General features: G+C 42.6%; 1 protein-coding gene across 1 annotated transcript in view; it reads right to left on the bottom strand.

Moving 5' to 3' along the window:
• LRP2 (LDL receptor related protein 2) overlaps positions 1–23,130 on the bottom strand; it is a 163,359-nt gene that overhangs the window by 72,123 nt on the left and 68,106 nt on the right. Inside the window, exons 25-37 of the mRNA XM_069984855.1 lie at positions 22,580–22,957; positions 22,160–22,174; positions 19,568–19,816; positions 19,274–19,485; positions 18,126–18,310; positions 16,619–16,847; positions 16,307–16,484; positions 15,890–16,018; positions 4,930–5,096; positions 4,494–4,637; positions 4,213–4,322; positions 2,277–2,454; positions 1–154 (exon numbers count right to left, since the gene is read on the bottom strand). The exon at positions 1–154 is cut by the window's left edge and continues 60 nt beyond it. Coding sequence (XP_069840956.1) covers positions 1–154; positions 2,277–2,454; positions 4,213–4,322; positions 4,494–4,637; positions 4,930–5,096; positions 15,890–16,018; positions 16,307–16,484; positions 16,619–16,847; positions 18,126–18,310; positions 19,274–19,485; positions 19,568–19,816; positions 22,160–22,174; positions 22,580–22,957 — 2,328 coding nt within the window. The remainder of the gene's footprint in view (positions 155–2,276; positions 2,455–4,212; positions 4,323–4,493; positions 4,638–4,929; positions 5,097–15,889; positions 16,019–16,306; positions 16,485–16,618; positions 16,848–18,125; positions 18,311–19,273; positions 19,486–19,567; positions 19,817–22,159; positions 22,175–22,579; positions 22,958–23,130) is intronic.

Here is a 23,130-nt window from a genome sequence, read left to right as displayed (position 1 = left end):
TGTTAGATCCTGTAGACTTATCCACGCGTTCAATGGCTTCATAGTCGCGGTCGGTGTAGTACAGGAAGTTCTCATGGACGGCTATACCCCAGGGGTGCGAGAGATGCTGCACCACAGTTATTCTGTTTGTTCCATCCACATTTCCTCTTTCAATCTACAAATATAACATAACAATTACAGTGGTTACATATAGTACATACATACAGAACAAACCATGTGCCAGAGACCATCTCCATACAAGTGTGTGTGTTTTTGTATATGCACATGTAGTATCTGATGCTCCAGAAACAGTCTTAGGCTAGGTGCACACTTAGTATTAGACTGGCCATTACATGACCTGGCCAGGTCATGGAACGGCCGGTCTCAGAAAAGATCATCCCGGTCGGTACTGCAGTACCGGCCGGATTATCTATAGCGCTGCAGAGTTCTGATGCGGGCGCATCCGTGCGCACCCGCATCAGAACTCCCTACTGCACACTATGGAGTGTGCGGCCGTAGCCGCTCGCTCCATAGTGTGCAGTGACAGGGTTTTCTGCGGCCGCTATTCACTGAATAGCGGCCACAGAAACCTGACCTGTCACTTTTCTACGGCACCGCTAGGGATCCCGGACGGAGTGTATACCCTGTGTATACACTCTGGCCGGGATTCCCTCGGCCTGCAGTACAACGTAAATTCTGTACCAATCACGACTGTTGCAACAACGGCCGTGATTAGTACGGAACTTACGCTGTGTAAACATGGCCTGATAAGAAATATTTGATTAAACTAATACTCTATTGGAAATATGTATAGACCCATAGTCATAGATATAAATGATCTAGAGTAATGTAGTAAAAATATACTGCTAAAGCAAAAATATTTTTCTTTAAAATCAACTGGTGTCAGAAAGTTATACAGATTTGTAATTTACTTCTATTTAAAAATCTCAGGTCTTCCCATACTTATCAGCTGCTGTATGTCCTGCAGGAAGTGGTGTTTTCTTTCCAGTATGACACAGCGCTCTCTGCTGCCACCTCTGTCCATATCAGGAACTGTCCAGAGCAGGAGCAAATCCCCGAAGAAAAACTCTCCTTCTCTGGACAGTTCCTGTCTTGAACAGAGAAGTATGGGAAGACTTGAGATTTTTAAATAGATGTAAATTACAAATCTATATAACTTCCTGAAACCAGTTGATTAGATAGAAAAAGATTTTCGTTGGAGTACCCCTTTAATGGTGGGAAGAGTTTTCCACAGAGAGCAAATGGTAGAATTTACCAAATAAATCTATTTAGAGGAGATCAAATGTCCTCTGAATGGAGCGGCTGAACATATATATGCTCAGCCTGCACCTCATTCATTCTCTATGGGGAATACAGCAGTGGGAATATTGAAAAGCTCCATAGAGAATGAATAGTGTGCAGGCTGCGGATTGCCACAGCCACTTCTTTCATTCAGAGGACATTTGTCCTGTGTTTTTGGGATAGGTGGGTGTCCCAGGGGTCAACACACCACCAATCCTCAAGGTTAGGGGATAGCTGATGAATTTCATGGCTGCCAATTACTAGTGGGCTGTTATATAGCGACTGACGTGCAAGTAATAGATCCCAACAAAAGACAATGAGGCACATTTATCAGCATGAGTAAGTCAATTTTTCGTCCAATCCTTTTAGACAGGGAAGGGCGAATGCATGTATGTCCTGCAGGAAGTGGTGTATTCTCTCCAGTCTGAAACAGTGTTCTCTGCTGCCACCTCTGTCTGTGACAGGAACTGTCCAGAGCAGGAGCAAATCTCCATAGAAAATGTTTACTCCTCTGGACAGTTCCTGTCATGGACAGAGGTGGCAGCAGAGAGTACTGTGTCCTACTGGTAATAACACACCACTCCCTACAGGACATACAGCAGATGATAAGTGCTGGGATTTTACAATAAAAATAATTTCCAAATTTGTATAATTTTCTGACACCAGTTGATTTGAAAATATAATTTTTTTCTCCCTCAGGAGTACCCCTTTAACCTCAGATATTACCGGAGAAAGTTATTATTGGTCATAGTACTGGAAGATTTGTAAATTTGAAGTAATTTACAAATCTGTATAACTTGCTCACACCAGTTTATTGGGGGAAAAAATTCTCTGAAGTACCCCTTTAAGAGTCACATTGCTATAAGATTGCCTACACACCATTGATGAGTATAGTGCTCGCTGTCCAGGAAATAGATCATGTTTCTGGTAGGGCAAGCAAAGCAAAATCTAAATCTAATGAAACTTTTTGAAGGAATATTTAGTATGATTATTACCACTCCGCTGCCGGTCACGGCCCAGTATAGCTTTTGTTCAGCAATGTCAATTGTGATAAACTCAACATGATCAAGGCTGTTGGTAAACAAGACAGCTGGATTGGAGCCATCCATATGCGCGCTGGCGATCTTCGGAGGAATTCCGGTTTCAGTTCCCTGGTCTGTCCAGTACATCTTACTAGAGAAAAAAATGACAATTTTTGTTACCAAAATTTTTATACAACAGTTTACAGAATCACGTTGTAATAACAATATCAAATAATTGGAAGTGAAAATGCCAGTCTGCAATGCTAACATGTAGTTGCCGTACTCTAAGAACACATATATGGCTGGTGGCAGCTGCCATTTAAAGTCACAAAAGCTAGACCAATCAGCTAGCTTCAATCTGCACTCACCATAAAATATTGCTTTATTCATTTCATTAAAATCGTATCCATAAAGTCCTTAGCAGACGGCGGCATAACACGCCAGAACCCTCCACTAATCGTGACAGCTGTTTCGTGCTAATTACAGCACTTCCTCTGACGTCAGAGGAAGTGCTGTAATTAGCACGAAACAGCTGCCACGATTAGTGGAGGGTGCTGGCGTGTTATGCCGTCGTCTGCTAAGGACTTTATGGATACGATTTTAATGGACTGAATAAAGCAATATTTTATGGTAAGTTCACTTTCGCTTCTTTTCTATTTGTGCTTATTGGATGGACTATTCTCAAGAGTAGTTTGCACCACCTGAATCACTTTCTCCTCCTCCCCCGTTTGTCTGCAATCCCTGTGGGATTTCTTTTTCCAATACACTGTAGTGCCGACCGCTGTATCTTTCCGTGATAACGCATATAACACTGTTATCAGCTCCTAATAGAGTGTTCTCTTACCATACCTGGTGTGCCGCCCGCCTAGGAGGTACATGGGAGAAAATATAGTTTTATTCCAGTGCTCGCTGCAGGGAGAGAGACGGGAACTAGTCATCTGGGCCAGAACTAGTCACGGCTGCCTGTCTGTCAGTGCGCTCTGCAGAGTGCGCTGACAGGCAGAGCCGTGACTATTAACGGGCCAGCCGCACCCAAATGACTAGTTCTCTTCTCTCTCCCTGCAGCGCACGCCGGAATAGAATAACCTTTTCTCCTAAATATCCCCTAGGTAGGTAAGTATGGTAAGAGAACGCTTTAGCAACTCTATTAGCATTACATGTGTTATACTACTGATTGATTTCTTTAAAGCAATGTACTATCAGGTCTATTGAAAAAAAATTTCAGTACCTCATTGGTGCCAGTTCAGGGATCCCAGTGGCGCGAACCATTTTTCAAAATGCTACTCAGTTCCCGAAATCGGCCCTGTTTTATCCTTGTGCACCTGCCCACCTCTAAAGGCAGGCCCGGCACCCCTCAGTGTGACGATATCCCCTCCGCTTTGTGACTTGCCTCCATTATTATCAAGCAGGGCCACATCACATAGGGTGGGGGTATAGTGTATAGAGTATAGAATTCAGTAATGGTGGAGATCAAAGACCGCATCAATGTGATCTACACACACAGGTGTGATCACCTTTTTTTCCACAATACATATTCGAGGCATTATGGTGACGTCCTAGTAAAAACTCAACAATTGACAATAGACGTTACATCCACTATACATAGACACATTGGGGGAGATTTATCAAACATTGTGTAAAGTGAAACTGGCTCAGTTGCAACCAATCAGATTCCACCTTTCATTTTCCAAAGAGTCTGTGAGGAATGAAAGGTGGAATCTGATTGGTTGCTAGGGGCAACTGAGCCAGTTTCACTTTACACCATGTTTGATAAATCTCCCCCATATAGCATACACATCTCCGGATGGAGTATTGCTAAATCATAGTTTTCTTTCCGAGCTGGTCACTGAATGCCACCAATAAAGGTCTACAACTCTGTCCAAAGTATAAACATACACTTGCATCATACCCTCTAGCTGGGTCAACAGCTATTCCCATAGGTCTTCCAGCTCCTGTAGGGGTCCCATCATTAGTAATAACCGTCTTTCTATACTTCACATCTCCGTACAGCTTCAGAACCTTAACAGGAAAAGGTAAGGAAGATGTAGAGTTAAGAGTGTGACTTGACCTTTGATAGGTCACCATAATAAACCTGGGACATATACTGTAGTCCATTGCTTTGAAAATCCATTAGATGAGGAGTCACTTGGCCCATGCAGAACCCATCATGTTTTCTCTTATATGGTTTACCTCAATTGACTGAGTTGCTGGATTTGTGTAATACAGGTTCCCGGAAATCCAGTCTAAAGCCAGACCAACAGGTGTTCCCATGATAGCAGATGGAGCAAACTCTGTCCTGTTATATCCATCTGCCTTTACTCTGTGTATTTCACCCTGGAAAGGAAGAAGAAAATGGCATTATATAGCAAACAGTCAAATTCTCATGTATTGATGTTGTAGTACTGAACACAGGTCATCTATCTGCCTCTACTACCAACCCAGTCCCCGACCTCCCACATATGCCACCAATATCCTTGAACATTGTCTGTAAGGCGGAAACTTTGCAGTTTTACATAGCCCCAGAACAGGAGGTGCTGTCTGATACTAAACACCCGGCCATCCATCTAACCTGTTACTTCTCTACTAAATGGCAGGTCAATGTCCTTGATACGTTTACCAGACTTACAGGATATTCAATCCAGTAGATCATCTGCTCCGAGTCATCAAATTCCACATCGTACCCATTCCTGAGGCCGGCTATTGGTACCATGGCATCGTTGGTCTTTTCAAGGGGGTCCAAAGACATCCCATAAATTATGTTATCCCTTATTACAATGAGGAATGGCTTATCATCTGTAAAAGAGAAAAGTACAGTTGCGTTATAAAAGTAAACTCTTTAATGTTCATTTAGCATACGTTTGGATGGTATTTTTCAATTGAATAGAGCTTGGTTGCAGTACCATGCGTAGCCACACCAACATGTATGGCGCTAAAGGGGTCTATAACCCCATGACATATAACTTACTAATATAGAGTTGTAAGTAATACTACTCCCTTCAGCATGTTCTTGCTGGATTTAGAAAGTTCTGTAGCTCTTATTTTTAATGTTGTATTGTCTCCAGCTCCCCAGCTCCTCCCTCTTTCCCAAGACAATGCATCCCCCTCAAGAGGCTTGGCTCGATCTTGTCTTTGCGCTCAAGACCCGCCCCTCTAAATGATGTCATCACACACATATATATATATATATCATTATTGGGACATTCATGGGAGACTGAAGAGTATATACAGCATGCCATAAGCATGAACAATGCCACAAGCAAAGGATCATACAGGGAGCGAATACAGCAGCTTCTTAGCCTCATTGAACATTGTTATTCCGTATGGGGAGGCAGTACACAAAGTTTTCTATTTGCTTATTTGTTTACAAGACGCCCATCATTTTGTATGAGTTTCTCACATATATTCTGACCCTTTTGTGCTTTTTTAGTTAGAATTATTCAAGGCTCCGAATGAGGCCTTCAATGCAGATGTGACCTATTGTATTATTTATACAGTATGAACTCCTTATACTTAAAATTTTTGACATTTTTAGGTTGTTAGCTTTTATCAGTTTTATGTGTCTCTAGCCTTTATTGTTTTTTATTGCCATAAAAAGTCTTATTTTCGTGCTTCACATTAACCAGATTATTTTTGCCGCCCCCAGTGTTTTATTATATACTATATATTTAGCATTCCGATTATTATATATTTATTACATACTGAACCTGTGCTTTGAACTATGCGAAACTTTAATGGGCTTTTAATTGTTGTCTTTCTTTTAATTTAGGCAGTGGCAACTTCAAATCTCAAGGTGAGCTATATTGCTGTGTTGAAATGAAGACAATAGATCTGAATGAACATACCAAAATCTAATCTTTGTGCTGAAAGTTTGTGCTGGCAGACAAAAATAACACTGTCATCGAGGATTAGGATCATAATAAGTCTCAGAAGAATGAGCAAAGGTCTTTTATTCAATCATTAGCAATAATTAAAATCTTTCACAATTAAATTAACAAGTGATACAATCCCTATGGTAACGGGGCGGGAGCATCGGGTCTTTCATTCAGTCAATGTAGACTTTGATTGTTCACCGATGTGAGATACGGTTGTTCTGCAAAAACTTTCAATATATGCATAGACGTGGAAGACTGACTAAGCCCTGGGTCCTACAAGGACTATGAGGTCACTCTACATGACACGCTCAGTCGTCACTCATATGAGTGTCAATTCAGTTGGCTTTAGTTTCAGCTCCAGGAAGAGGCCCATTGCTGGGGCTAATAGCTTGTGTGGATCATTGAGGAACCCCAGTACCCAGAAAAGCTGTACTCTTTTTTTTATGTAAGGTCCTCTATCTATTTACCACTTTATTCTCGATTTATTGTCACTAGAGATGAGCGAATTTACAGTATTAACAAAGGGAAGCGCTTTGAACTCAGTGCTGCTCCTCTCTCGGTGCCTGGAAAAGCTGGATCCAGTCCTGGGAAACTGGGAGACATTTTCCAGGACTGAATCCAGCTTTTCCAGGAACCAAGGGAGGAGCAGCACTGAGTTAAAAGGCAGCTGGCTGATAAGCCGAATGCCGAGCTAATGAATCACTTCTCTTCGTTGAGGCTAAATTTGCATTACGTGAAAATTCATTAAACAACGTCCATAGTTGCAATCGTATTGAAGTCTATAGAATCCCGGCTGGAGTGTATACACTCTGTAAACACTCCAGCCGGGATTCCAAGCTGTCGCACAAAAACCCCTGAGGAAGTCCGAGGGTACGGACGGAACGCGTGGGGCTCTGTGGTCGGCACCCCAATCTATCCCTGTTCCCATTATATGGTGATATACAGCCTTGGTCATCTTCTTTCATAGCTACATATTGATTTCATCTCCTACCACTATCTACTTCTATTACTCTATTGTTGTGCTATTGTGTTATGGTGGTTTGCTTTATAGACATATTTATATCTTTTTTCGCTGTATTTTTGTATATAACAGGGATATTGTATGTATTGTACATGGGGTTGCCACCTTGGATAGCATTATACCTTGTGCTTTCCCTGGAGTATTTTGGGGATTTTTAAATGTTTTTAATGGGGACCCTCTTATTTGTATCTTTGTACCTGATTCAATAAAGTACTTTTATATATCTAATATTCTGGTGTGCCGGTGTACCATTGTAGTACATGCCTATTGTTCTTTTTCTATGGTCCAAGTTTTCTCATGTACTGGTACTGTGCACCCAATCCATTATTTCTCTGAGCTGTGCATATCCTAGTCTGTATAGTTGCACAAAAACTGACATGTCAGTTTGTGCGGCCACTATTCATTAAATAGCAGCTGCATAAGACTGACAGAGCAGACAATGTAAACTGCGGCTCCAGATACAGAACTTCACAAACAGCAGCCTTTCTGTGACACTGTAAATTCACTCATCTCTAATTGTAGGTTTCAGGCAAACATAATACAGCCACATTTTCATACCTATTTTAATATGTTTTCCACTCTATGAACCAAACTTAAATGGGCACTGTCATTTAAAAAAACTATTGATATGTCAGAGAGACATATCAAAGGTTTTGATGTATCAAAGTCTGAGTATTCAAATTACAACTGATCAGGCGAACAAGCCAGGAAAAGTCTGCATGCAGCACATTCAGATGACTTAGAGGGGCTTCCCATGTAAGTCTTTGGGGCTGTCTAGGTCTCAGTGGGGAGAGGAGAGCACGGCATCACAGTCGTCTTCCTGCTCGCTCTACTGAACGGCCGTGGTGTGAACATTCAGACCCTGACCGATAAAAGCTTTTCATGTGTCTAGCTAACATAGTCTCTAAGGTAGTCTTTAAAGGGGTTATCCAGCGCTACAAAAACATGGCCACTTTCTTCCAGAGACAGCCCCACTCTTGGGTCTCCAGCTTGGGTGGGGTTTTGCTGCTCAGTTCCATTGAAGTGAATGGAGCTTAATTGCAAACCGTACCTGAACTGGAGACAAGAGTTGTGTTGTCTTTGAAAGAAAGTGGCCATGCTTTTGGAGCACTGGATAAACCCTTTAAGGTGACCATATACCTAATGCTACAGACAAACCCTGGTTAAGCGATAGCATAAGGTGTGTGGGGGCCTCCCGACGCTCCACAGACAGGTGATATTGGTGACGAAAAGGGTCAGGCATGCTGAATTTTTCCTACCCAATCTTTAACTGGGGGGGGGGGGGGGTAAACTGATTCCAAAGCGTTCTGTCTGTGGCTTACCCCTCCACTCCCAAAAGAGAACGCATGAATGTTTGGCCATGCCGAACATTCCTGTAAGAGGAGGGTGGAAGAGATGACTGTTGGATATTGATGGTTATTGATGGTTATGACCCCCTTTACACTGACAGGGGTTTGATGGTGATTTACTCTACGTAACCTCTAACAATGTCCCTGCAGCCCTTGCCAAACAATCATAAAGCCATGTAATAGGCTCAGTAAATGAGCACCGATGGTCCATCTAACAGGACCCTAATAGGCAGATCAGGATTGCTTTTTCTCGTAATAGAAGTCACAGAAATATCCTAGCGGAAGTTCTATTGACAATCTAGAAAATACTTTTATGGGAAAACTACTTTAATTCTCAAAAAAAAGTTTCATCCAAGAGAAAATCAGTAAATCCTAGGAAAACCAATAAAAAATATAAATAGAGAAATTTATAGCTGATGTATAATTATATTAGGATACGATCGCCCCCGAGCTAAAGATTAGAGGAGCTTAAAGTAATTTTTCTAAAGTTCTTCACTTTAACTACATTGAGGAAAAAGATGAAAAGCCTAACCCTTGCCCCAACATCTTCCCTCTACACGCAGATTGTTGACAGCCGGACAGATTTTATCCGCAACAGAACAAGACATTATTGTTCAGAGAGGCTCAAACCTTAATTTTTTAGAACTTTTGAAGTCTTGAGAACAAACCTAGATGTCAGCACATAGGGCGGTGGACATGTAATGTGACTATTGGGACATCTGACTCTCAATCTCCTCATACCTTAGCAATTTCAACCAATGTGATTACCAAATAATATACAATATACAATAGAAGGCCATACCCACCGCCAACAGTCTACTAAAAACATTATACTATTGTCTTTACTTTTCATCTTTATTCTTTATTATACAGAATAGGCCGGTTTGTCCACCAGTATAGTTTGTACAACATTTCATTATATCACTGAACCCGTCAATCACACAATCATGTGGTTCTCTGCTTTTATTTAAAGGGGATATCTGACTTTTTAAAATCCTATCCTATGTCAAATTGGTTGGAGTCCATAACATGACACCCTCACCGATCAGCTGTTTACAGCGGCCTCAGTGCGAGCGCTGGAGTCTCTTTAATGTTTACAGGCACTTAGGGCCCTATTACACAGAGCGATATAGGGCTGAATCAGGCCGAGTTGCTCGATTATCACTCTATGTAATAGAGACAACAATCAGCAGATGACAGTGATCAGCGGTTGATCATGTCTTTTGGTCCTGACCTAAGATCATTGGCCGTCGGGCTCACATCGCTACATGTAATAGCGAGACACGGCTGATGGCTGATGACTGTGTAATAAAATAATAAACAATATACATTACTTGGCCACCGCTGTAGCTTCAGAGCCGGTCTCTGAACTGACAGGCCACTCAGCCAATCACTTGCTGGAGCACGGTAGGCTCAGTAAGCTTACAGGAGACATCAGGCCGTCTAATACGGCCCTTATCCTTGTACACATTGTACTTTTTTAGCAACAGTGCAGGGAACTGCAGCATTAGCCCATTCACTTGAAGGTGGTGACCCAGCAGTCTTTTACATATCCCCCTACATGCAGGGCCGGATTAAAGGGAGGGCACCCAGGGCACGTGCCCTGGGGCCTAAACCACTTGGGGGCCCCCACCAGCCTGAACCCGGAAGCAGGGACTTCCAAGTACTGATTCTGCCCGTGATTTACAACTGCATATGCTAGCTGTAGTGAATAAGAGCAGATTCTCACATTGCTTTATTAACACAATAACAATGTGAAACATACCTTGGCACTCACCCCTCCCCACTCCAGTCTCTAGGCCTGGCATCTTCCTCAAGTGACCATCACATGCACAACAGAGAAGGATGCTGAGCCATACAGCCAGGAGCAAGGAAGGGTACATGCTAAGTTCCCAACAGTGAGCAGCCATCTGTATAGATCACCAAATAGTTTTTTTTTGGGGGGGGGGGATGAGGGGCCCCCAACAAAATTGTCGCCCGGGGCCTCAACCAACTTTAATCCGGCCCTGCGTACATGTGTGCAAGGCTGAACACCGGTAAGCAGCTGACCAGGTACCAGTCATCACTCTTAAAAATTTAGATCACCCCTAAAACCAAATGTCATATAAAATTGATCACTAACCCCTTCACGTCAGCCATCTGTATATATACGTTCCTATTGCACATGCCCCGTGCAGTAGGAATGTACATATACGTTCCTGACTGACAGGGGCTTTGTGATGAGAACGGGATCGCTGCAGGGACAGCGATCCCGCTCTCATCTGTGTACAGCACCGGAGATAATGAGGATCAGCTGCGATTCCGCAGCTGACCCCCATTAACCCCTTAGTGACCGCCGAAACGGCGGTCACTAATGGGCCGGTGCCGCCGCTGTATTTCATCTCCCCCCACCGTGAATCCACGGTGGGGGGAGATGAAATAAGTAAAAATCAGACCCCAGATCAGCCCCCTAGTGCCCCAGTCACTAACCCCCCCTCCCGCGGCGGCCATCGGATCCAAGATGGCCGCCGCGATCACTGTGAACAGACTAATGTCTGTTCACAGTGATCAAGCAAGAAAAATGAATGAAAGCCCCATGCTCTCCGCCACCGGAGGTAGCGGAGAGCATGGGGCAGTCATCGGGACCCCCCCTGTGGGGTCCCGGTACAAGCGATCAGCGGTATATACTATATACCGCTGATCGCTTGTGCCATGTGCCGCCGGCACTTTTTATCCCCTGTCACCATGAATGATTGGTGACAGGGGATAAAAAGTGATGTCCCTCCACCCCCCAAGTCGCCCCCCACCCCCCCTGTCACCCCTGTCCCCCAGTCACCCCCCTTCCCCATATACTCACCGGAACCCAAGGAGCTCCTTCCTCCTCGAAGTCCTGACTGCTTCTGATGTGCGCATGCGCGCCAGAAGCAGCCAGCTCTGAAAATTTAAAGTGACAGAGACCAATTTGGTCTCTGTCACTGAACTATGATTACTGTGATAGAAAATATCACAGTAATCATAGTAATACAGTGAAAATGAATGTATAAAGTACAAAAAGTGACAAACATACAAAAAAATAAAACACACACTTTTTATTATAGTAATAATTACAGTTTACTCCCAAATTACCCCTAACCCCCCCCCAGATTACCCGTAACCACCGCAGGTTGCCCGTAACCACCGCACGTTGCCCGTAACCACCCCAGGTTGTCCGTAATCACGTCAGATTGCACGTAACCCCCCAGATTACCCGTAACCACCGCACGTTGCCCATAACCACCGCACGTTGCCCGTAACCACCGCACGTTGCCCGTAACCACCGCACGTTGCCCGTAACCACCACACGTTGCCAGTGACCCCCTCCAGATTGTCCGTAATCACCCCAGATTGCCTGTAACCACCCCAAATTACATGTAACCACCCCAGATTAGCTATAAGCACTTCACTCTATCCGTAACAATTCTAGATTGTCTGTAACCCCTCCAGGTTGCCCCTAACCACCGCAGGTTGGGCATAACCACCGCAGGTTGGGCATAACCACCCCAGATTGCCTGTAATCATGCCAGATTACATGTAACCCCCCAGATTGCACGCAACCACCGCACGTCGCCTCTGACCACCGCACGTCGCCTCTGACCACCGCACGTCGCCTATGACCACCGCACGTCGCCTATGACCACCGCACCTTGCCTCTGACCACCGCACGTCGCCTATGACCACCGCACATCGCCTATGACCACCGCACCTTGCATCTGACCACCGCACCTTGCCTCTGAACACTGCACCTTGCCTCTAACCACCCCAAATTGCCAGTGACCCCCTCCTGATTGCCCGTAACCACGCCAGATTACAGGTACCCACCTCAGATTACCTATTAGCACTTCAGTTTATCCGTAACCACAGCAGGTTGCCTGTAACCACAGCAGGTTGCCTGTAACCACCCCAGATTGTCCGCAACCACCCCAGATTGTCCGTAACCACAGCAGGTTGCCTGTAACCATACCAGATTGTCTGTAACCACAGCAGGTTGTCCGTATTCACCCCACGTTGCCCATAACCACCCCAGGTTGCCTCTAACCACCCCAGGTTGCCTCTAACCACCCCAGGTTGCCTCTAACCACACCAGGTTGCCTGTAACCACCCCAGGTTGCCGTAACCACAGCAGGTTGCCTGTGACCACCCCATGTTGACCGTATCCACCCCAGATTATCCATAACCACCCCAGATTACCCGTAACCACCCCAGACTGCCCGTAACCACCCCAGACTGCCCATTACCACCCCAGACTGCCCGTAACCACCCCAGACTGCCCGTAACCACCCCAGACTGCCCGTAACCACCTCAGACTGCCCGAAACCACCTCTAGATTACCCGGAACCACCCCAGATTACCCGTAACCACCCCACATTACCTGTAATCTAATTTTTTTTATTGTATTTTAGTAACTGCGCTATTCTAATAACTGTTACTAGCTGCGGTTTTGCTCCAGCAAATTGGCGCTCCTTCCCTTCTGAGCCCTGCTGTGTGCCCATACAGTGGTTTATGCCCACATATGGGGTACCGTTGTACTCAGGAGAACCTGCGTTACAGATTTTGGGGTACATTTTTTCTCCTGTTCCTTGTGAAATTTAGAAATTTCAAACTAAACCAACATATTATTGGAAAAATTCAAGTTTTTCATTTTTACTGGCCAATTTTGAATACTTTCCTCTAATACCTGTGGGGCCAAAATGCTCATCCTACCCCAATATGAATTCTTTGAGGGGTGTACTTTCCGAAATGGGGTGATTTTTGGGGGGATTCTATTCTGTAGACACTACAGGGGCGCTGCAAATGCACCTGGTGCTCAGAAATTTGTTCAGAAAAATCTGCAGAGAAAATGCTAATTGGCGCTCCTTCCCTTCTGAGCCCGGCTGTGTGCCCATACAGTGGTTTATGCCCACATATGGGGTACCGTTCTACTCAGGAGAACCTGCGTTACAGATTTTGGGGTGAATTTTCTCTCCTGTTCCTCGTGAAATTGAGAAATTTCCAACTAAAGGAACATATTATTGGAAAAATTCGAGTTTTTCATTTTTACTGTCTACTTTTGAATACTTTCCTCTAATACCTGTGGGGTCAAAATGCTCACCACACACCAAGATGAATTCTTTGAGGGGTGCACTTTCCAAAATGGGGTGACTTATGGCGAGATTTTACTCCGCTGGCACTACAGGGGCTCTGCAAACCCACCTGGCGCTCAGAAACTTCTTCAGCAAAATCTGCATTGAAAAAGCTAATTGGCACTCCTTCCCTTCTGAGCCCCGCTGTGTGCCCATACAGTGGTTTATACCGACATATGAGGTACCTTTTTACTCAGGAGAACCTGCGTTACAAATTTTGGGGTACTTTTTTTCTCTTATTCCTCGTGAAATTGAGAAATTTCAAACTAAACGAACATATTATTGGGAAAATTTGAGTTTTTCATTTTTACTGTCTACTTTTGAATACTTTCCTCTAATACCTGTGGGGTCAAAATGCTCACCACACCCCAAAATGAATTCTTTGAGGGGTGCACTTTCCAAAATGGGGTGACTTATGGCGAGATTTTACTCCGCTGGCACTACAGGGGCTCTGCAAACACACCTGGCGCTCAGAAACTTCTTCAGCAAAATCTGCATTGAAAAAGCTAATTGGCGCTCCTTCCCTTCTGAGCCCCGCTGTGTGCCCATGCAGTGGTTTATGCTCACATATGAGGTACCGTTGTACTCATGAGAACCTGCGTTACAAATTTTGGGGTACTTTTTTTCTCTTGTTCCTCGTGAAATTGAAAAATTTCAAACTAAAGGAACATATTATTGGAAAAAATTTGAGTTTTTCATTTTTACTGTCTAATTTTGAATACTTTCCTCTAACACCTGTGGGGTCAAAATGGTCATCCTACCCCAATATGAATTCTTTGAGGGGTGTACTTTCCAAAATGGGGTGACTTATGGGGTTTTTTCTCTCTGCTGACACTACAGGGGCACTGCAAATGCACCTGGCGCTCGGAAACTTCTTCAGCAAAATCTGCAATGGAAAAGCTAATTGGCGCTCCTTCCCTTCTGAGCCCCGCTGTGTGCCCATACAGTGGTTTACGCCCACATATGGGGTACCGTAGTACTCAAGAGAACATGTGTTACAAATTTTGGGGTGCTTTTTCTCTCATGTTCCTTTTGAAAATGAGAAACTTTAATCTAAATGTATATATTATTGGAAAATTTTAATTTTTCATTTTTTTACAGCCTAATGGTGAATACTTTCCTCCAGCCCCTGTAGGGTTAAAATGCTCATTATACCCCTAGATTAATTCTTTAAGGTGTCTAGTTTCCAAAATGGGGTCACTTATGGGGGTTTCCAGTATACAAACCTCCTAAATCAACTTAAAATAAGAACTGGTCCCTAAAAAAAAATCAGTTTTGGAAACTTTCACGAAAATGTGGTAATTTGCTGATACATTTCTAACCCCCGTAACACCCTAAAAAAGTAAAATATGTTTATGAAATGAAGCCAGAATAAAGAGGACATATTGGTAATGTGACTTAGTTACTAATTTATTTAATACAACTTTCTTTTTTTAGAAGCAGAGAATTTCAAAGTTCATAAAATGCTAATTTTTTAAATTTTTCATGATATTTTGATGTTTTTCACAAAAAACACACAAAGTAGTGACCAAATTTTGCCACTAATATAAAGTGCCATATGTGACGAAAAAACAATCTCAGAATCGCTAGCATACGTTAAAGCATCACTGAGCTATAAGTGCATAAAGTGAGACAGGTCAGATTTTGAAAAATGAGCCTGGTCTTTTAGGTGCAAATAGGCTCGGTCTTGAAGGGGCTAATATGTGCAAATGGTCCTAATGATTAAATCTATAAGATTTAAACAAAAACGTTCCCACAGTGATTCACCTATCACCGGTCCTCGACTACCATTTGATCCAATGTTCTACCTACATAGGACTGTATTAAGACTCTGAAACACCTTAACATATTATAAAATCACATGACTGCACCCATAGAGGTAATTAGAGCCATACTGTACCCAAGAGCCATAGTGTGACTCCAACACAAAAACGGGCAAAGATGGACTCTAGGATTCTAAGACTACAAGTGAACAGATGATTGTAACCCACACAGCACAAACACAACATGAAACAGAGCAAGGGCCTGGGTTCAAAACTAAGCAAAAGCAATTGTGTGGGTTTCACCCAACGCACCAACTACAGGTTTAGTTTGGACTTTAGACTGAGCCCCAATATGTATAGGGTCTGATGACAATAACAGTGTCCCAGAATACACCAGTTCTACATAAATTAGTAAAATACATTGAGTACATGCCATACATTACCTCTCTGGCAGTTGACCAAATCATCCATTAGGGACCATCCAGAAGGACAGGCACAGGTATAAAATTTTGAAGAACTTGAGGACAGCAAACAAAGATGGCTGCATGGGTTGGAAGAACATGGGTTTTGCCCTGCGGAAATAGATCATAATACAATAATCACCTAAATTATAATAGAATAGCTTTGAGTTCAATAGATACAAATGTACAAGTGATTCTAATAAGAAAACAAATGGGCACAACCTGAACACAAACTGGGAGCAGACTGGTGTTACACATGGAATAAGGTCATAGTACCAGTAAAAAAAAATATATATTATATATATATAATCTCAAAACCATATTGATACCAACTTGAATTTTACAGAGTAATAAAGTTACAAAAAGAATTGGGGAAAACATGTACTCTAGAATTTTTACCTCCAGGCTGTTTAACAGGATGAACTGCTGAGATCCCCATTGGTTGCTGTATATTATAAATCATGACAGTCTGGTTGCCGCCATGCCACTTATTGGCTCGTATGACCCGATTGGTGTATCGGTCACTCCAATAAATGTAGTCTTCAAATATGGCAATGGCATGTGGATGTTGTAGCACCTAGACAAAGACAGATATTGGCTTAAGCAATATATATATATATATATATATATATATATATATATATATATATATATAGTAGAATGTCATATACATTGCCACAGTTGAAAGAATTGAGGAACAGCAACACTCACCAGATCACTAGCCAAAGCCTGCCGCCTGTTATTTCCATTGTAATCACAGTAGTCAATGTAGTCAAGGTAGGCATCCGCAAAGTAGAGGCGCTTAGTGGGGTAATCAATAGTTAGTCCATTGGGCCAATAGATCTTCTCAGAAACGATAACTGTTCTTAAGGTTCCATCCATACTGGCTCTTTCTATCCTTGGATTTTTTCCCCAGTCTGTCCAAAACATTAGCCGGGCACTGAAGAAAAAAAAATGATTTAAATGTTTGTAAAAAAAAATCCTGAATAAATAAATATAATGAATATTCCTTCCTTTACTTTAAAGTCTTCATGAAGCTTGTTACATTCCATAAATCGTGGGCAGTTTCATTGCTTATATTGTGCATATTATGACGGCAAAGCTATTTGTCCTTTAATTGATAAACTATGTATTTCTTAGTTATTTGGGGATAAAAGAAAAAGTTAAATTGTCAGAAAATGAAAATATCAAGGATAAAGTAGTTCTAAATTATCAGCAAACAATAATAAGGCTAACAATATATTATATTTACAGTATAGGGTGGAATCACAGTACATGCAGGGGGGACTGTATATTTCACAAGGATTTTAATAACAAGGGTTCTCTGGAGGGAAGGATGAGAGTACACCACTTCCTGCAGGACATACAGTGGCTGATATGTACTGAAAGGGTTAAGATTTTTTTAATAAAAGTTATTTAAAAATCTGTTTGACATTATAGCACCAGTTGATATAAGAACCTTTTTTTTTCTGGAGTACACCCTTTAAATCTCCGAGAGATGACTCTGTTCATCACTTCCATGTTAAACATCTACAACAAAGGACAATCCTTTGACCTTTGTTGTTAAATAGGGGCCTATAAATGTATTCAACCTACATGCCAAGAGTTTTATGCATATATATTAAATGTACACTGCTACAAGATTGTATGTAATCCTTTTTGCGGAATCTATGGCAGGAATCCTACACATTTGTTGAATTTATGCCATTAATTTGCAGCATGTATTCTGCACATTGGCTTTAATACCTGAGACCCCCACGATCAGCAGAATGAACACAGCACTTCCCTAATGTCAATTATCTTCTTCCAAGAAGCCCCATAGACTTATAATGGAGCCGCCTGGACAAAGATGGCTGTGTAAAAGGAATAAAAGAAACAGACCTAGAGAAAGAGGAGTGGCTGCACCTCACACCCCATGGTTTACATTAGTGCTTCTCGGCTATATTTAAAAACCAACGCCAGAATGTTGGTATATAATTTGATCAAACCATATTGCCTCATGTACCACGTGCAGGTCTTCTTGCACACACGTGTCCCTACTCTAAAACAACACTGTGCCAGAAGACCTGCACGCGGTACATGAGGCAATATGGTTTGATCAAATTATATACCAACATTCTGGCATTGGTTTTTAAATATACCCAAGAAGAATGTAAACCATTGGTGTGAGATGCAGCAGCTCTCTTTTCTCTAGGTCTGAGAAATAAAGAAATCTTACTCTGTTCTAGGATCCAACACGAGTCCTCGAGGATTTGTAATATTCTCACTGAGGAGGACAGTCCTGTGTGTCCCATCAAGTCTAGAGGCTTCAATGGTCTCCAAAGTATAGTCAGTCCAGTAAAGGTTTCTCCCCACCCAGTCTACGGCGATGCTTTCCGTCACGGCAATACCACTGTCAAAAATCTGTAATAATAGCAGCAGGGTCATTACACATTTTCAGGTATAATCTGAATCATTCACTCAAAGACGCAACACCTAATATGACTGAAAATGAGCAAAATTAAGCAAACACAGAGAGTAAAAGGGGTTATCCAGTGCTACAAAAACATTGCCACTTTCCTCCAGAGACAGCACCGCTCTTGTCTCCAGTTTGGGTGCAGGTTTTGCAATTCAGTTACATTGAAGTGAATGGAGCTTAATTGCAAACCACACCTGAACCGGAGACAAGAGAGGTGCTGTCTCTGGAAGAAAGTGGCCATGTTTTTGTAGCGCTGGATAACCCCTTTAAAGTAATAAATAATCCAAGAATTATTCAGTATCTAAAGCATATGTAATAAAAGCAGTGATGTAAACTGGTAAACTATCACATATTATTTCCTTTAGTAATAGAACTTCAGCCATCAGATATTTATGATGTATCCCTTGAAGAATACAACGAATCTCTCATTTTCTCCCCATACACATACAACTGAACAGTTATGTGTTCTATATGGGAAGGGCTTAGCCAGATTTTTATGGCATCGGTTTGTACATCCAAGAACAAAGGGGTTGGGCAGTAAAAATGCATCCCACCCAACCCCTATCTCTATTAACATTATCTGTTAATGGAGAGGCAGAACACCCCCATACACCTTGTACTTTTGAGCGAAATTGCAGCTACTGGAAGGATCAGCCAACTTTAGGATAAAGCATATTGGGGTCTTTAGCAATATAACTAAGCAATTGAACACAGGTTGCACAGCACATTGTATTGGATCCTAAAGAGTATTGGGGAAAAAAATCAAAAAATTAGTTCACAAGGCCTAAAATCTTACATTGCAAACCTTTACGGTAAGCAATGTGGATGGAAAATAGCCATGTAAATCACCTATAGATACATCTGCAAGGTTTTCTCAATAGAAGTTTCCTACAAAACATAAAACTTACAACTTTCCTATCTGTCCCATTGATATAGGCGCTCCATATTTTATCCAGAGTCGTGTCCGACCAGTAGATTCGACCTGTGACAGAGTCAAAATCCACAGCCACTATATTGCGCCCGTCTCTTATCAGCGAGTAGATGTTGTGAGCTTGTGTGGTGATATTGTCTGCGACTATCTGGCTCCGACTGGCCACCAGGAGCAGCAGATTTCCAAACTCTGAAAGACGAATACAATACAATATAAACACAATACCGCAAAAGCATCACCCGCAAAACCATGAGCTTAACATAAAACGTACCGGAGGCTTTACACGTTCTTCCATTGGGTTCTAAAATGTAGCCTTCATCACAGTCACATCTGAAGGAGCCTCTCTCATTATTACAGGCTTGGCTGCAAATCCCAGGAATAAGGCATTCATTGATGTCGTCACAAGTTTTAGAGTCATTCAGTAGCTGGTATCCAACCGGGCAGGTGCACTGGGCTCCAAAAGGTCCTTGAATACATCCATGAGTGCAGCCGCCATTGCTGTCAGTGCAGCTCTCCTGATCTGTTCATAGAAAACACGAGTATAAAACCATTAGACAAACATACACAATAAATAGATTTTTAAACAATAATACACAATAATACAGTCGTACTCTCTTACATCTGTTTGCATCTTCTTGCCACCTTCGCCAATTTAAAGTAAACAAGAAGGAAACAAATAAATATGAGACTGCACAAGCAGACTACATAGCAGTTGTTTGCAGTCTGTTACTATGGAGACACATAGATCTACACTGTAGATGTAGAAATTAAAAGGGGAGTTTATCAAAACTCACGTCTCACATGTTGGTCTTAAAGGGATCTTGACACACTGAACATGCAGTCTGATCTGTACAAGGCAGCTTATGGAACAGGAAGAGATTGATATATTGTTTTGGGAGAAAAAAATTCAGTATAATTTCCCTGATCATTTTGGGCTTAGGAGTCCGGTGGGTTGTCTTGGTTAGTGATTGAGAGCCATAGCCTTATGCATCTTAAAGAGTCACTGTGGTTTTTTTTTTGGTTTTTTTTCAGAAATCAATAGTCCAGGCGATTTTAAAAAAAACTTTGTAATTGGGTTTATTAGCCAAATCTGCCATTATCTGCATGTAAAAAGCCTTTTCCCAGGTCCCCCCCTCCTTCCTCTTTTCCATCCACTGCAAAAAATCTGAAAATTGTGACTTGTTGCAGGAGTCGTACCCTGTCTGTTCTAGGGAGAGGGGAGGGGGGGGGAGGAAGGAGGGAGTTAGCCGGCAGCAGAAAGCAGATAACAGAGGATTACAGGCACAGAGCTGGGTGACAGCTGTAATTAGAGGTCAGGGAGGTCAGTGCTGATGGTCAGAGGAGATACAGGGTGAGGGATTTGTAGATTAACTCTTTGTTGTCCTGTTTTGGTCTTTTCTTTAGCTCTCTCCATAGGAGAACAATGAAGACAGGGGGGAGAGCTTCAAACTGCTTTTTCATGATAAAAATGCATTTTTTGCCTAATAAACCTAATTACAAAGTTTCTTAAAATCGCCTGGACTATTGATTTCTGCAAAAAAAAAAAATCATGACAGTGACACTTTAAAGATAAAGGCTGTCAAACAGTGTGTAGGACCTCCCACACCCATTTTAATATGGGAAAAATTGTTATTGATGTTAGAGGCCATGTGCAATACTCCAGTTATGTTCATGCATTGGGCTTCCTTTCTGTGTTCCCTGAATGGCAAAAACAACAGCCACGTTGCTTAATGAGTATAAGGCTATGTTAACACAACGTATATCTACGTATATGATTATTACGAGAATATACGTTGCATTGGTGTTTATGGGATCCCGGACGGAGCGTATACACATAGTATACGATCCGTCCGGGATCCCTAACAGCGCTGCAAACAACTGACATGTCAGTTTTCTGCGGCCGCTATTCAGTGAATAGCGGCCGTAGAAAACAATGTCAGTGCACTCTGTGGAGCGAGCAGCTCCGGCCGCTCGCTTCATAGTGTGCTGTGTGGAGTTCTGATGCGGGCGTGCACGGATGCGCCCGCATCAGAACTCTACGGCCATAAAGATCATCTGGCCGGTACTGCAGTACCGCCCGGGATGATCTTTTCAGGGACCAGGTCACGTAACGGTCGGTCTTTTATGACGTGTGAACATAGCCTAAAAGTGTATCATGATCACTTTTCTGCTCACCAAAGAAAAGCCTGATGTCAGGAATATCCACTTGATAGTAGTTGGTCTATTAAACAATGGAACAGTATAAGGGCCTGTTCACACTGAGTGGTGGAATTTTAAGCGGAACCTGAAATTCCGCCTGTCCCATTATTTCAATGGGATGTCTCGTGTACCTCCCCTCTCCACCCAAAGAATTGACAGGTGTGAATGAGCCCTAATTTGTAGAAAATCATCAGCCTGAAGGCCCTTTAACTCAGGCCGATACCAGTACAACTGGTGGAACCCAACACATTGCCATAATGTGAATAAACCTGCAGGACAATGTTACTCCATTCACTCTCTATGAGATTGGTAGAGATAGCCGAGTACAACACATAGTCATTTTTGGCATTCCCATAGTTAAAGGTGCTATCCAGCGCTACAAAAACATGGCCACCTTCCTCCAGAGACAGCCCCACTCTTGTCTCCAGCTTGGGCTGGGTTTTCCTGCTCAGTTCCATTGAAGTGAATGGAGCTTAATTGCAAACCGCACCTGAACCGGAGACAAGAGTCATGTTGTCTCTGAAAGAAAGTGGCCATGTTTTTGTAGCACTGGATAACCCCTTTAAGTGAAGTCATAGTAACCTACATTGATCTATAAACCTATACAAAGGACATTACGAAACACATAAATCACAAAGAAATAATTTGTAGAAATTTACAGTACCTGGTTGCGGTTCATCTGAAAATTGCGATTTCAAAGAAAGAAAGAAAGAAAGAAAGAGAGAGAAAAAGCGAGAAAAACAGTTAAAAATCACAGGTGAATCATGCACATCTGATTAATTAACATCTGATTAATTCTCGTTGCTGATTAAGAAGATAATTATTATAATATTCAGAAGAAATTGCGAAAATAGGCCTTAGAGGACCACACTTTGCCCAGCTAGCGGTGGATAGTAATCCAAGCATGGTTACAGATCCGGTATTAGATGCAGACAGCAATATCATCTTGTTAGATACATTATAATCAACCCGGTGAAATATTTTCTCAGTGATTGAAGATTCTGGTGGAATATTACATAGGGCCTTTAGAAAAACAAGAGAACGTAGAAACGGGGAACAAGGAAGATGTTGGGTGCACACTTACTGCAGAGAGGGGACTCGTCTGCCCCATTGGGACAGTCTGGCGTGTTATCACATACTTTGCTGATGTTCACACATACACTCAGGCCTGGACACTGCCACTGCCAGCTGGGGCAGCTGAATGGGGGAGTTGGACAGTCTCTTTCATCGCTCATGTCTCGACAGTCGTTGTCCCCATCACAGACCCAGGAACGATAGACGCAGTTTCCATTAGCACATTGGAAGTGGGAGGGAGGGCACGTTCTAACCGGACATCTGTGGTGTTCATCAGAACCATCAACGCAGTCTGGATGCCCATCACATTCCCAGTCAGAGGGGATGCAAGTCCCATCTGACTGGCACTGGAATTCATTATGGTGGCACATCCCCGCCGGCCGTGTTGCTGAAATGATACAAGGGAATTTGTAGAAGTCAATTGCATACAATTGTACATATTAGGCCAATGGAGGTTCCATAGAAGACAAGCTGGTCAACTTGCGACAGTAACGTTAGAGCAGATGAGTTACTAAAACTATAGATATGGGGCATGTATGGTCATACTGTAACGTCACATAA

Source organism: Dendropsophus ebraccatus, chromosome 9, assembly GCF_027789765.1.
Source record: "Dendropsophus ebraccatus isolate aDenEbr1 chromosome 9, aDenEbr1.pat, whole genome shotgun sequence".
In the NCBI taxonomy this organism is placed as follows: domain Eukaryota; kingdom Metazoa; phylum Chordata; class Amphibia; order Anura; family Hylidae; genus Dendropsophus; species Dendropsophus ebraccatus.
The sequence above is the reverse complement of the archived record's forward strand: the minus strand, read 5'-3'. Positions and strand labels throughout refer to the sequence as shown.